Below are 12,174 nucleotides of genomic sequence, written 5' to 3'. Positions count from 1 at the left end.
GTGTCCACATGGGGGTCACATGAAGGAGGAACATGAGGTTTTCTTGCCAGATATTGTTCAGTTTCGAGGCCCGCATGCGTGCCGCACGCACCGTTTAGATCCCTCTCCGGTTTTGTTTTCCACCCAAAACGTGTTTGTAAGATTTGGAGACATCCGTCTCATATGTTCAAGCTTCGAAACGAATCTTTCCGATATGGGACTATTGGGCTTCATACCTTTCCCACCATCGAATAAGAGCCCTTCTCAGCTCTGATACCAAATGTCACACCGCTGCCTACGCAGGGCACGTAAGGCACCCAGTGCCCACATGGGGGCCATATGAGGGAGGAACACGGGGCTTCCTTGCCCGATATTGTCCGATTTCGGGATTCGCACGCGCGCCGCACGCACCGCTCAGACCCTTCTCCGGTTTTGTTTTCTATCCAAAACGTGTTTGCAGGATTTGAAGACACCCGCCTCATATGCTTAGGCTCTGGAATGAATCTTTTCGGTGTGAGGCCTAATAGTCCCATATCGGAAAGATTCATTCCAGAACTTGGGCATATGAGGCGGGTGTCTCCAAATTCTGCAGACGCATTTAAGGTGGACAACAAAATCGGAGAGGGGTCTGAGCGGTGCGTGTGGCACGCGTGCGGGCTCCGGAACTGGACAATATCTGGCAGGGGAGCTTCGTGTTTCCCCCTCATGTGGCCCCCACGTGGGCACTAGGTGCCTCACATGCCCCGCACAGGCGAGGGCGTGACATTTGGTATTAGAGACGAGGACGGCTTTTGTCCGATGGTGGGAAGGGTGTGAGGCCCAATTGTCCTACATCGGAAAGATTAGTTCCAGAGCCTAGGCATATGAGGTGGGTGTTTCCAAATCTTGCAGATGCATTTTGGGTGGAAAACAAAATCGGAGAGGGGTCTGAGCGGTGCGGCGCGCGTGCGGGCCCTGGAATCGAACAATATCCGACAAGGGTGCCCCGTGTTCTCCCCTTATGTAGCCCCCATGTGGGCATTGGGTGCCTCACGTGCCCCACATAGGCGAAGGCGTGAGAATTTTTAGAGATCCTATTTTTAACTTAATTATGTTCAGCTTAACATGCATAAAAGCTAATATGATGTAATACCATGATGCAGAATATTCCGGCTAGGTGATCATCATTAGACTTCCTTATTCATCGTCATGGTTGATGTTTAGCTCGTGGTGACTATTCTGTATCACTTGTTCACGAACTGAGTTCTCGATTATGCTGGATATCATTCCTTATGATCTTTTCTTTTGTTTTATTGATTTGCTCATGAAATAAGACATCGTATGAAAATCCTAGTCCATATAGGCTCCGTTTGGAAGAGCTTTTGGAGGGCCAAAAAGTACTTTCTACCCCTCCAAAAATATTTTTGGATGAAAAAGAATATTTCGTAAAAATTTTGGAAAACTGTTTTAGCTTTTTCAGAAAGCTAAAAACAGCTTTTTGGAGAAGCTCCATTTTGGAGCTCCGAAAAAACTGTTTTGAGCTTTGTCGGAAAGTTATTTTTTTTGACCAAAATATCTATAATAAAATATAATAATTACATACTTTGCCCCTTTATAAACTTAAAAATCTGTTGGAGCCCTAACAAAGAACTCTAGCCGTGGATCAAACTTTTTTTTCATGTAATAAAAAATATTCATATTTTTTATATTATTTTATACCATTATTATTGTATTATACTATAAATATAATATTATATTACATTATATCATAATACATTAATATGTTATATTAAATAATTTAATATTATGTTATATTATGAAAAATTAAGTTATGCTAATAATTATAATATTTTATACCTTTATTATTGTATTATACTATAAATATAATATAATATAATATAATATCATAATACATTAGTATGTTATGTTAAATAATTTAATTCTATGTTATATTATGAAAAATTAATGTACGCTAGTAATTATAATATTTTATACTTTTATTATTGTATTATACTATAAATATAATATTATATTGCATTGTATCATAATACATTCATATATTATATTAAATAATTTAATATTATATTAAATTATGATGCTATAATATACAATGTTATATTCCTATATTATAATAATATTATATTACATTACAGTAATATTATACTATATCATATATTTATATATTAATATATGTTATATTTTATTAAGCTCTATTGTATAATACTATGCAATGTTCTTTATGGAAATTTTGTTATACAAAAGTACTTTCTCAGTTTTTTTATCAAACACATGTTAAGGTACCATAGCACTTTAGAAATGTAATTACCAAACATCTTTTTATAAAAGCTTTACTTTCAAAAGCTCTACTGTCAACAACTACCCCAAATGGGGCTATAGTGTATTTAAAAATTTCTCGCTTAAAGTATTACTTTGTTGGAGTATCAAGTCATGAATCGCTAATCCAAATTCTATTACAATTTTAAAAAGCAAATTAGAAAAGCAAAAAATAAACTATTGATGTTTGAAGATGGCCCCTATTTACTGTGTCAATGCTAAAGAAACTGCCTTTTTTTATGACGAAGTAGGTGTTGCCGAACTCAGTAGAAGCAAATCCATTTTTAGAGTTGGATTACAAAATAGAACATTATGTAATCACTGGTAGATGAATTATAGGATTCTAAAGAATGGTATCATGATTCTGACCTTAATCTGAGCTCTTCTGAAATTCAGCCTACCGATTATCCTAAAAAGGTAGTTGAGGGTGAAAAGAGATGACTCTTTGAACAGACACAAATTATGGCCGTCTGAAAAGTGGTGACTATTTAAATAAGTATTGTGACTGTTTAAAAAGATACCAAGAACACTATAAAAAGGGCCTCTCTACTGCAGAAAACTTACAACAACATATTCATTCTTTCCTTCTGTAATTTTCTCTCTTTTTAGTCTTGCTATTATAGCCAAACTCTTAGAGTTTTCGGGTTTGATATCGGTAGTGCAAAACACTATCAAATAAACAGATTTTTTTGAGCTCCATTGCATCCTAGAGACAGATTTGCTGATTTCTTTTGCATGCAAATGGTGAGGGCAAATATTGTCTTAAGGAAAATGACGTTGTAACATGCCTTAGAGCATTTTCCTTACTTTTTCATTCTCAAGATCCTCCACACTCTGAAATTCAGCCAGCCAATTATCTTGATCACTTTCACATGCAGAGAACAAGTTATTTATTTACTTTTAACAAAAAGAGAGTATGGACTCGTTTCAGGGGATTGCCAGCAAAGCGCATGACTCTTATCCCTTTTGCCAATAGAGTTGCTATGTACTAACACATCAGTAAACAATCCTTATAACCTATAAGCTGCATCTGAATTTTGAATTCATCTGGCAAAATGATGTCAACAAGAAGATAATTCTAGCAATGCCAGAGGAGTAAAAGTTTTATTCTTGGTAGTAGGCTCGTTGAAGGGGAGGGATTTGTTTGCGGATGCACGACTAAACTTGCTTCCTCTGATACTGTAGTTTCTATAAATCTAAGTGCCTTCTTTGGATGCAACTTTGATGATGATTCCTAAAGCTTGACAAAAGCAAACTCTTCAATGGCTGGTACACCTCCAATATTCTTCAGAGCCTCTTTGCATGGTTCCTCATCGATGCCAATTGCCATGACTGCGTGCTTCCGTGGGGCAATTCTCCCAACGCTCATAAAGTTCACGTTCACGTTCTGCTCACCTAAGACGCTCCCAACCGTCCCGATTATTCCTGGCTGATCAACCTGCCTGCAGAGGATCAGGTTTCCTTCCAAGCTGGCATCCACTTGAAATGATCCGACCTTGGTCAGATGGGGTACTCCATCCTTCACTCTTCCTTCAACACTGATCTCGCCAGTGCCTGAGACTGCACTCGGAAATGTAGACCCCACATTGGAGATGTGTACCTGTATGGACTCTAGCGGGTGTTCGGCTGAACCATCCAATAAAATTCTCTCCTCGGTGATACGAATGCCTCTCTTTTTTGCTGCGAGATCAGCATTCACGAGATTCACGAACTCACTAGATACGGGCTCAATCAGACCTTTGGTGATCATGGCACGAAGCAGCCTCGTGTCTAGATCATCGGGAGTCCTTGCAGAAGCATAAGTTATCTTCACCAACTTCACACCACTGCCACCAGCCACAAGCTGTACAGCTAACCTGCCGAGCTTTTCTGCCAGAACAACAAAGGGTGCAAGCTCTGACAGGACCTAACAAAAGATAAGAAAGAGCACTTCCATCAGCTTTGTTACCAGAGGTGCCTATGCCAAGAGAACTAGATCAAGTTACAGAGTAAGCTTATAAAACCTTCTCACTTTGCAATACTCATAAAAGTTCGTTACCAAAGGTGACTTGTCTTTTGTGCAAGAAACCAGATTAAAGTGAATGTTGGCTTGGCGGATAATGCAGAAAATAAGAACATGACCGACAAGCCTAACATCCCACCTATATATGGATGAGCAATGCTATTTTACATGGTCAGAAAGGCAACACTGAAAAATCGGGCTAGCAGCGCAAAACTTTTTCTCATAGCAGATATTTGCCACCCGGACACCACCCTAAACAGGCAGCAGACATGATTTTTCAGGGCCGATTGTCTATTTTCATGTTAGTATAGTGTTTTCCTGTATGGATCATGCTTCAGCATTAGAAATATATATCATCCTTTTGTCATAGTCTACTATTCTCTTATCAATAACTTCAAAACCAACGCAGCATCCCTTGAAATGAAAGCTGAAAGAGTACTAGTGTTAAGCGTCTCCCTTATAGCATGATCTTTAGTTACGCAATAGATTTTCTTTTATTTCCTCAGAAGCTGCATTTTAAGAGGCATGAGAGGCTGCCATACCTCAGGAGGAACCATTGGTGCATTTACTGCAGTAGCAGCAAGCTCCCCTTTCAACGCCCCAACAACGGCTTCAGCTATTTCAATGGCCACTCCTTCCTGAGTATTACATCCAATAGGAAGGAAAGTCCATAGACATGCTTCAATTAAAAATGAATCAATGATTTCATCAGAACTGTGTTTGTCATTCTCCTTACCTGAGCTTCAATGGTGCTAGCACCAAGATGTGGTGTTGCTGTTACCTTCTCATGGAGCACCAACTTGTTGTCTGCAGAGGGAGGTTCTTCTGTGAAGACATCAAGGGCAGCCTGGTCGATACAGAACACATTAGATTTCTAACGAATTTTCTACTTTATCAAACATATCACAGAATCCTACATGTCGAAGCGAGAAGCAACAAGAAGGCAACCTGTGCAACAATTCCAGAATCCAGTGCCCTTACTAGAGCTTCCTCATCGATCACACCACCACGGGCAACATTTACAATCCGCACTCCTTTCTTCATCTTGGAGAAAGCTTCATCGTTGAGAATCTTAGATGTGGAAGGAGTAAGAGGCATGTGCAATGAGATGAAATCTGCCCTTGTTATAGCTTCATCAAAGGTTACCAACTCCACTCCTACTACACGAGCACGATCTGCAGCAGCATATGGGTCATGTGCAATGACATGCATTCCCAGCCCTTTGGCACGCCGCGCAACTTCTGATCCAACTTTTCCAAATCCCATCACAGCAAGTGTTTTACCAACAAGTGATACACCAACATACATGTTGCGCCCCCATTTACCTGGATTTAAGTGAACAGTAAATTATGTGATAAGAGAAGCTTGTACAACAGCTAGAAATATAGATTCTTTCCTGAAAAATATATCAAGCTGCTGCTGAAAGAAGCTTATGTGATAAAAAAAAAATGCATTTCTTTGTACTTTCAGCTATATATCACAAACAACTCATGTTATTCTGTAGAAGTAAAGAAGGTAAAGTTTACATATAGCGATATGCTAACAGATTATTTGCTATGCTTCCTCCTGTCCTGGTTCTCAAGCATACAAATGCATGTGTTCGCGTGCGCGCACACATAGAGGGAGAGAAGGACAAAAAATACTGACATATTATACTGCACATATGACAATATGTAGAACTGTGATGAACTTGTAACATAACAGATTTGCAAATCAAAGGCCAAAAAATTATCCATAAAATCAAAAACCTGTTTACAATATAACTGTCTCATTCATAAATTGTGGTAACTCCATGTTGGAAAAGTAAAACAAACTGTCTAAATGATCATACTTGCTAATGCTGACAAGGACAGTAGTTTGGTATTGACTTGACCAGCAAATGGCACAACTTCGGCAAGCCACGAAGTCAAGGACCTAAAATAATGGCCACAATGGGCCAGTTAAGAAGACCTAGTTGGCTTAATTATCCAGGTATGAATGTACCAATTTATGGGATTGCCAATGGTGTGTTGGATAGCTGCGGCAGTCTGGGTGCACATTCTTTATAACCACCATCTTTATACCCAGCTTAATAAAGCTTATGAAGAAATCCTAAAGTCCCTTCTTGATTCCTTGAGATCAGAAGGGCAGTAAATTTCAGCAGATAAAGCAAAAATTCCAACAATGAAGATAAGAACTGAACTTCCACTACATCGTGGAGAAATATATGGAAATTGCTTCTTCAATTCCAGCTTTCACCAAGCTAGATATCAAGAAAATATCTGACTATGATCTGGGCTGATGACCTAACATGACCAACAGAAACATTGCAAACACATGACACGTTTTCATCTGTCTAAAAAGAACACCAAGATGAATTTTCTCGTAAAGAATTTAAAACCTTTCATCAGAGGAAACCCATTGCTTCCTTGTTTGAAGCTACAACATCCGCACTTCCCTTCAAGGTCTCAACCTTCACCTCAGAAACCATTTGTTTGTTAAAACTGAATCATCATTAGGTTTCTACAAGCATTCATCAAGAACAATACCGATGGCTACAAAAGATAAGATAAACAAGAATGGAATATTTGTAGTAAAATCCCTCCTTAAAGCTTAGACCAATTTTATCAATCAAGAATCCATTAAAGAATTAGAGATTCGAGCCTTTCAAAAACCATATCAAGAGTATTATAAGAGAGATGAGTAATTTGCATTGGGAGAGAGAACGCTACCTGCTTTGAGGGAGGCATCAGCCTGGGCAACGTTGCGAGCCATGGCCGCGAGCAGCGCGATCGAATGCTCGGCAGCCGCGACGGTGTTGGCGGTGGGGGCATTGACCACAAGACACCCGTTCTCGGTGGCGGCGCCAAGATCGACGTTGTCGATGCCGACTCCGGCGCGGCCAACCACCTTGAGCCGACCGCCGGCGGACTCGAAGACGTCGCGGCCGACCTTGGTGCCGCTGCGCACGATGAGGGCATCGCAGCGGGCGACCTTGGCGCGGAGCTCCTCCGGGGAGAGGTTATACGAGCAGTCGACGTCTGCGAAGTCCTTGAGGAGCTCCAGCCCCGCCTTGCCGAGCTTCTCCGCTACCAGCACCGTGGGCTTCGCCTCCGCCGCCACCACCAGCCGCCCGTGGCGGTGGCGGTGGCGGAGGGCGGCAGGGGGGCGGGTAGGGGCAAGGAGGCGGCGGGAGAGGGTGGGAGGGCGGAGGAGTTGAGGGGAAGGGGTGGAGGAGAGGCGGCTGGAAGGAGAAAAGCTGGTCGCCATCTTGGTTCTTGCTCTCCTTGTTTCTTGCGCTCGGCCTTCATATAGTGCCAGTATGAGTACCGGATGAGGACGAGTGACAGATTTGGTAAGGGGCCAGGTACAGGTCCTATTAGATGGACCCGGTATGCGGCGTCCGGGCGAGATGAACCGGATTCTCGGGGATCGGGGTTATCCATAATCCATTAATTTCTGCCGCTTATTGCTGTGCTCTCTAAGAAATAAATGAACACTCCCAACTCCGAACCCGCACCTGATGGCATGGATTGATGCGTCGGATGAAGACCGATGAAATAATCTTATTTGGTTGCACAACCAAATTTTATACTTTACATGGCAGTGACTCCAAATCATTAATAATAAAATTATTGTCCAACTCAGCAATAGAAATAATGGCCTTAGGCTACAAATTTTAGCCTAAGATCTAAAAATATACTATTAATATATTATTAATATTATATATTATAATATAATATTACTTATGTTATTATCATATTATTATTCAGTGATAATTTTAAATTATAGTAAAAATATATTATTTAATATATTATTTATATTTATCTTATCTTTTAATCAAAATAAATATTAGTATTATTACTAATATATTATAAGTATAAACAAAAATATTAATTGTATAATAATATTAACATATCTTTATAAGCTTAATAATTTATATAACTAATAAATATATTTTATAAAATATATTATAGATATACTAATATTTTATATGATTAATAGATATATTTTTATTGAATATATTAGGGATAGTTTTGGTATTATAAGCCAATGATCTTGAATTTCTATAGAATACCAAATAGGTAATTTATGGATATTTAGAAATTTTTAATCACATGAAAATAGCATATATAACACGGTGAACTTAGATCATTGATGTTCGAGTTCACTTGATTTATATTCTATGGAAGATATGGAAAGGGAGAAATCTTGAAGTACTCCAACATGACAATGTGGTTCTGCAACAACTTACGTTCGTGCAATTACTATTGCAATTGAGTATTTGGAGACTCCGAGCAAAGGAGTTAAAGTTTTGAACTTGGCCGCTGGAAATTTTAGACCCATGCCTCTATGGGTCCTTCAACACCTGTCGTTTCTTGGCAATCCCCTTGGTAGGATTAAAGTCAAATTCGAAGGCTCTGCTCAACAATCAGCAGCAAGGGCGGGCTCCGTTATTCGAGACCCCACAGGGCGACCATTAATGGCAGGAGCGGTGCCCCTAAATACCTCGTCCGTCCCAATTGCGAAGTTTTATGCAGCATGGATGGGATTTAAGGCTGCACTAATGGATTTGCATTCAAACAGGATGGCCTTGGAAAGGGGCCCTCGAACAGTAGTGGCATCAGTCAATGGGGAGAGAGTACTCGGCATCCTCTTCTAAACAAATATCAAGTTTATAGTTGCTTCCCTTGCTCTACTTGATTTATCCAGTAACTATTGTTACCATGAAGCAAATCAAGTAGCTGATGATCTATCCAATATGGTAGCCAATATAAGAACCTCTGCAAGCTGGAATTCTGGTTTCCCACCTATGTAACTATGTTTTCCAATTTCATCCAAACCGATTCTCTAGACATCTAGATTTTGAGATTTTAATTTTTTTTGTCCCCTATCCAGCTTTCAAAGTTGTAAAGTTCTGATTCCTTCCATTTTGTTTCTAGAGTCCTTCCTGCTGTAATCAAAAGAAAAAAGAAAAAAACTTTCAAGTCAATCACCATCAACTTGCACAGCTAGAAGATAACCCGTGCTACAAGGTAGGATCATGGTGAATAATAAGAAAAAAAAAGAAGTAGGGATATAACAAATCTTTTGTGGAGAACCTCTCATAGGCCTCAATGTATCCAATCTCGATGGTGCAGGGGAAGCTGAGGGCAAAGCTGTGAAAATTGGGCCTGAGCCGCTAGATGGGCCTTCCCACCCATGTCGGCAGCCCATCTGAATGTCCCCACATCCTACTTTGGAAAGAGGGTGGGCGGTCCAGCTGCCAGGCAGACGGGTGACGGGTTCCCGACCGCAGAAGCGGTGCCCCCACCTTCTGCTTCGGAGAGGAGGGTCGGCGGTCCAGCTGCTGGGCGGAGGGGAGGACAGATGCCCGGCCGCCGAAGCAGTTACCACCGCTTACCGCTTAGGAGCCCTATTTATAAGACCTCACCATGATCTTCCTTATTCCTCAGTGGGTGATTCCTTGAACCAGCAACAGAGGCTCGGAGCAGAGGCATCGGAGCAAGGCCGTTGCAGTGCATCTCCAAAAGAGGTAAGCCTCTCGACCACCTTGTTTCCATTTTCCCTTCCCTTCCTCCTTCCGATCCACTCGAGAGGATAGGTAAATTAATAGAAAGAAAGGAAGGAAGGAAGAAGAAGAGGAGAGGAAGGGAGAAGAGCCTACCTAGTGTTCTCTACCGCAAATCCGGCGCGGTGAGCTTGGCCGCAGTCGTGGTCGCAGTCGTCGATGGCCGGAGGCCCTTCCTCCCCTCCCTCGGGTGCGATGAGCTTGGCCGCCACCTTTCTTGGTCGCGGCAAATTCGGCCATAGCCATGGCCGCGGTGGTGGGTTCTTCCCCCACCGCAGTAGGGAATGAAGGAGCCGCCGGCTCTGACCGCGGGCTCGGCTGTGGGTGTCAGTCGCAGGTGCCGCCAGCCGTGGTTCGGCCCCTCCCGAGTTTGCCTTCCTTCCTATAAAGGAGAAAGCTTAGTTGAAAAGGAGAAAGCTTTAAGCCAATTGAAAAAGGTAAGTAACATGCCTTAATTTTATTATTTTATGAATCATATATACGCTTGCTTACATAATTTACATAATTTATAAAGTATTATTTATGCATTTGAATTATGCATAAGATTAGTTATTTGAGATACTGTTAATAAGTTTTCACTCTACCTATGAGTACTATTTGTGAAAAGTATTATATACGGGCTCTTAGATGCTATGAATGCCCCCCCCCCCTACCTTCAAATAAGGATCAAGCATATGCTAGTAAATGTGCATGATTTACTAAAGATAGCAAGGTTCATGAGATATGGTAATACAAATGCATTAAAATGATATTTATAGCATGATTATGAAATTAATGATTTGAGGTGCCATTAATCAGTTTTCAGTCTACTTAGAAAGTATGATTTATGAAAGTTATAATTTATGAACTCTCGGATGCTATGCATAGGCCCCCGCCAGTGGGTATAATAACTTGGCATGTGCATAGGGCCCCCGCCAGTGGGTAAAAAATTGAACATATGGGCCTTCGCCAGTGGGTATAAAACTAGGCATACTGATCCTTGCCATGGGAGTTAAGAGTGGCCGTAGCTACACTACTATGTAAGAGTATGGATTTTAAATCATGGAATAATGGCACAGTTTTATGTTGCATTTTCATATTTATGAAAGGTCATGATTGTACATACATTGACTTACAGCTTGATTTGAGTATATATTGTATATGAAAAATAGTTATTTGATGTACATGTTAGCTTTTCAAACTCTGTATAAACATGTTTAGCATTATATTTGATTCAGTAAGATTATGTATGATTACTTACTGTACGCAATGGAGCGCAAATAGGCATGACAGAAGAACCTAGCAAGTTCGGCTTGCTCAACAGATCCAGTTCTCAGATGGAGATGCGGCATGCACTAGGAGAGTCATGTAGCATGCACAGGTTTAGATGGAAAATGGATTTAGCTAGCTTAATGGATCCAAGTCCAAGTCTGATTCTCGGATGATATATAGCAAGTGTCGAAGTGTCTTGAACTCTCCTTTAATGTAGTTGTATAGATGGTCAACAGGTCAAAGAATTTAGTTATCATATAAAAGAATTTAGAATTTTTTTTGCATGAATACCCTCCTAAATATCGAATTTTGTATGAATACCCTTCCAAAATTGATATTTGCACGTATACCCTGATAAAACACTTGTTTTGCTATTCTACCTCTTTTTTAATTCTCGTTTTTGCATGTGTATCCGCATCATCTAACGCCGTTAAAAAATTAATGATTTCAAATTAAAATGATTAAAATACTCTTAATGGGTAGATATGTAAAAAGAAATATTTATAAGCCGATTGCAATGGAGGACAAAAAAGTAATTTCAAAATTTTATTTTATTTTTAATTAAAATAAATATGGTTTTTATTAACGGTGTTAGAAAAACTATTATATTAGAGGTATTAGTGCAAAAACAGTGTTTTATGAGGGTACATAAATAAATATAAATTTAAAAGAGTATTCATGCAAATTTGAATTTTTAGAAAAGTATTCATGCAAAAAAAACTTAAAAATTTATGCATTAAAAAAATATTTTATATATATATATATATATATATATATATATATATATATATATATATATATATTATAGGGCTAGATGGCTTTAGCAAACAATATCATAACTCTATTATGAATGCACTCACCTCCCAATCTCTTTTAACAGAAGGTAAACATTGTACTAAAATAAAATAAATATAATAAACAATAGAAAAAAATCCAATGGTAAGTTTTCTCTTATTCGTATGGCAGACAAAATATAAGTTTTCTCTGCTCCAAAGTTAATCTTAATATGGAGACAAAATATACATTCTAACCCTATACATTTAAAGACCACAGACAACACTCTTAGTCCCTTTTTATT

General features: G+C 39.6%; 1 protein-coding gene and 1 long non-coding RNA gene across 2 annotated transcripts; one reads left to right on the top strand and one right to left on the bottom strand.

Annotated features, from left to right (window-relative positions):
• Window positions 1-3,165: 3,165 nt before the first annotated feature.
• On the bottom strand, window positions 3,166-7,558 carry LOC103722429 (D-3-phosphoglycerate dehydrogenase 1, chloroplastic-like). Its single transcript, XM_008812983.4, has 5 exons — window positions 7,006-7,558; window positions 5,243-5,619; window positions 5,031-5,141; window positions 4,837-4,932; window positions 3,166-4,198 (listed from the first exon to the last, which is right to left on the bottom strand). Exons 1-5 carry the CDS (start codon window positions 7,541-7,543, stop codon window positions 3,527-3,529), a joined length of 1,794 nt encoding a protein of 597 aa, XP_008811205.1. The 5' UTR covers window positions 7,544-7,558; the 3' UTR covers window positions 3,166-3,526.
• Window positions 7,559-10,199: 2,641 nt separating this feature from the next.
• LOC120111870 lies at window positions 10,200-11,380 on the top strand. The gene is made up of 2 exons (XR_005513274.1): window positions 10,200-10,282; window positions 11,109-11,380. It is a non-coding gene; the product is annotated as an uncharacterized LOC120111870 (long non-coding RNA).
• Window positions 11,381-12,174: the final 794 nt, after the last annotated feature.

The sequence above is a fragment of the Phoenix dactylifera genome, chromosome 1 (assembly GCF_009389715.1).
Source record: "Phoenix dactylifera cultivar Barhee BC4 chromosome 1, palm_55x_up_171113_PBpolish2nd_filt_p, whole genome shotgun sequence".
NCBI lineage: Eukaryota > Viridiplantae > Streptophyta > Magnoliopsida > Arecales > Arecaceae > Phoenix > Phoenix dactylifera.
Note: the sequence above shows the minus strand (reverse complement) of the source record. Positions and strands in the feature narration are given on the sequence as shown.

What these genes read in the sequence shown, in the direction of transcription:
- LOC103722429 (XM_008812983.4), bottom strand. Translation starts at nt 7,543, where the DNA reads ATGGCGACCAGCTTTTCTCCTTCCAGCCGCCTCTCCTCCACCCCTTCC. An exon ending in ATTCTGGAATTGTTGCACAG is followed by an intron (nt 5,142 to 5,242) that starts GTTGCCTTCTTG and finishes TGTATCGACCAG; the next exon opens with GCTGCCCTTGATGTCTTCAC. An exon ending in CTAGCACCATTGAAGCTCAG is followed by an intron (nt 4,933 to 5,030) that starts GTAAGGAGAATG and finishes TGTAATACTCAG; the next exon opens with GAAGGAGTGGCCATTGAAAT.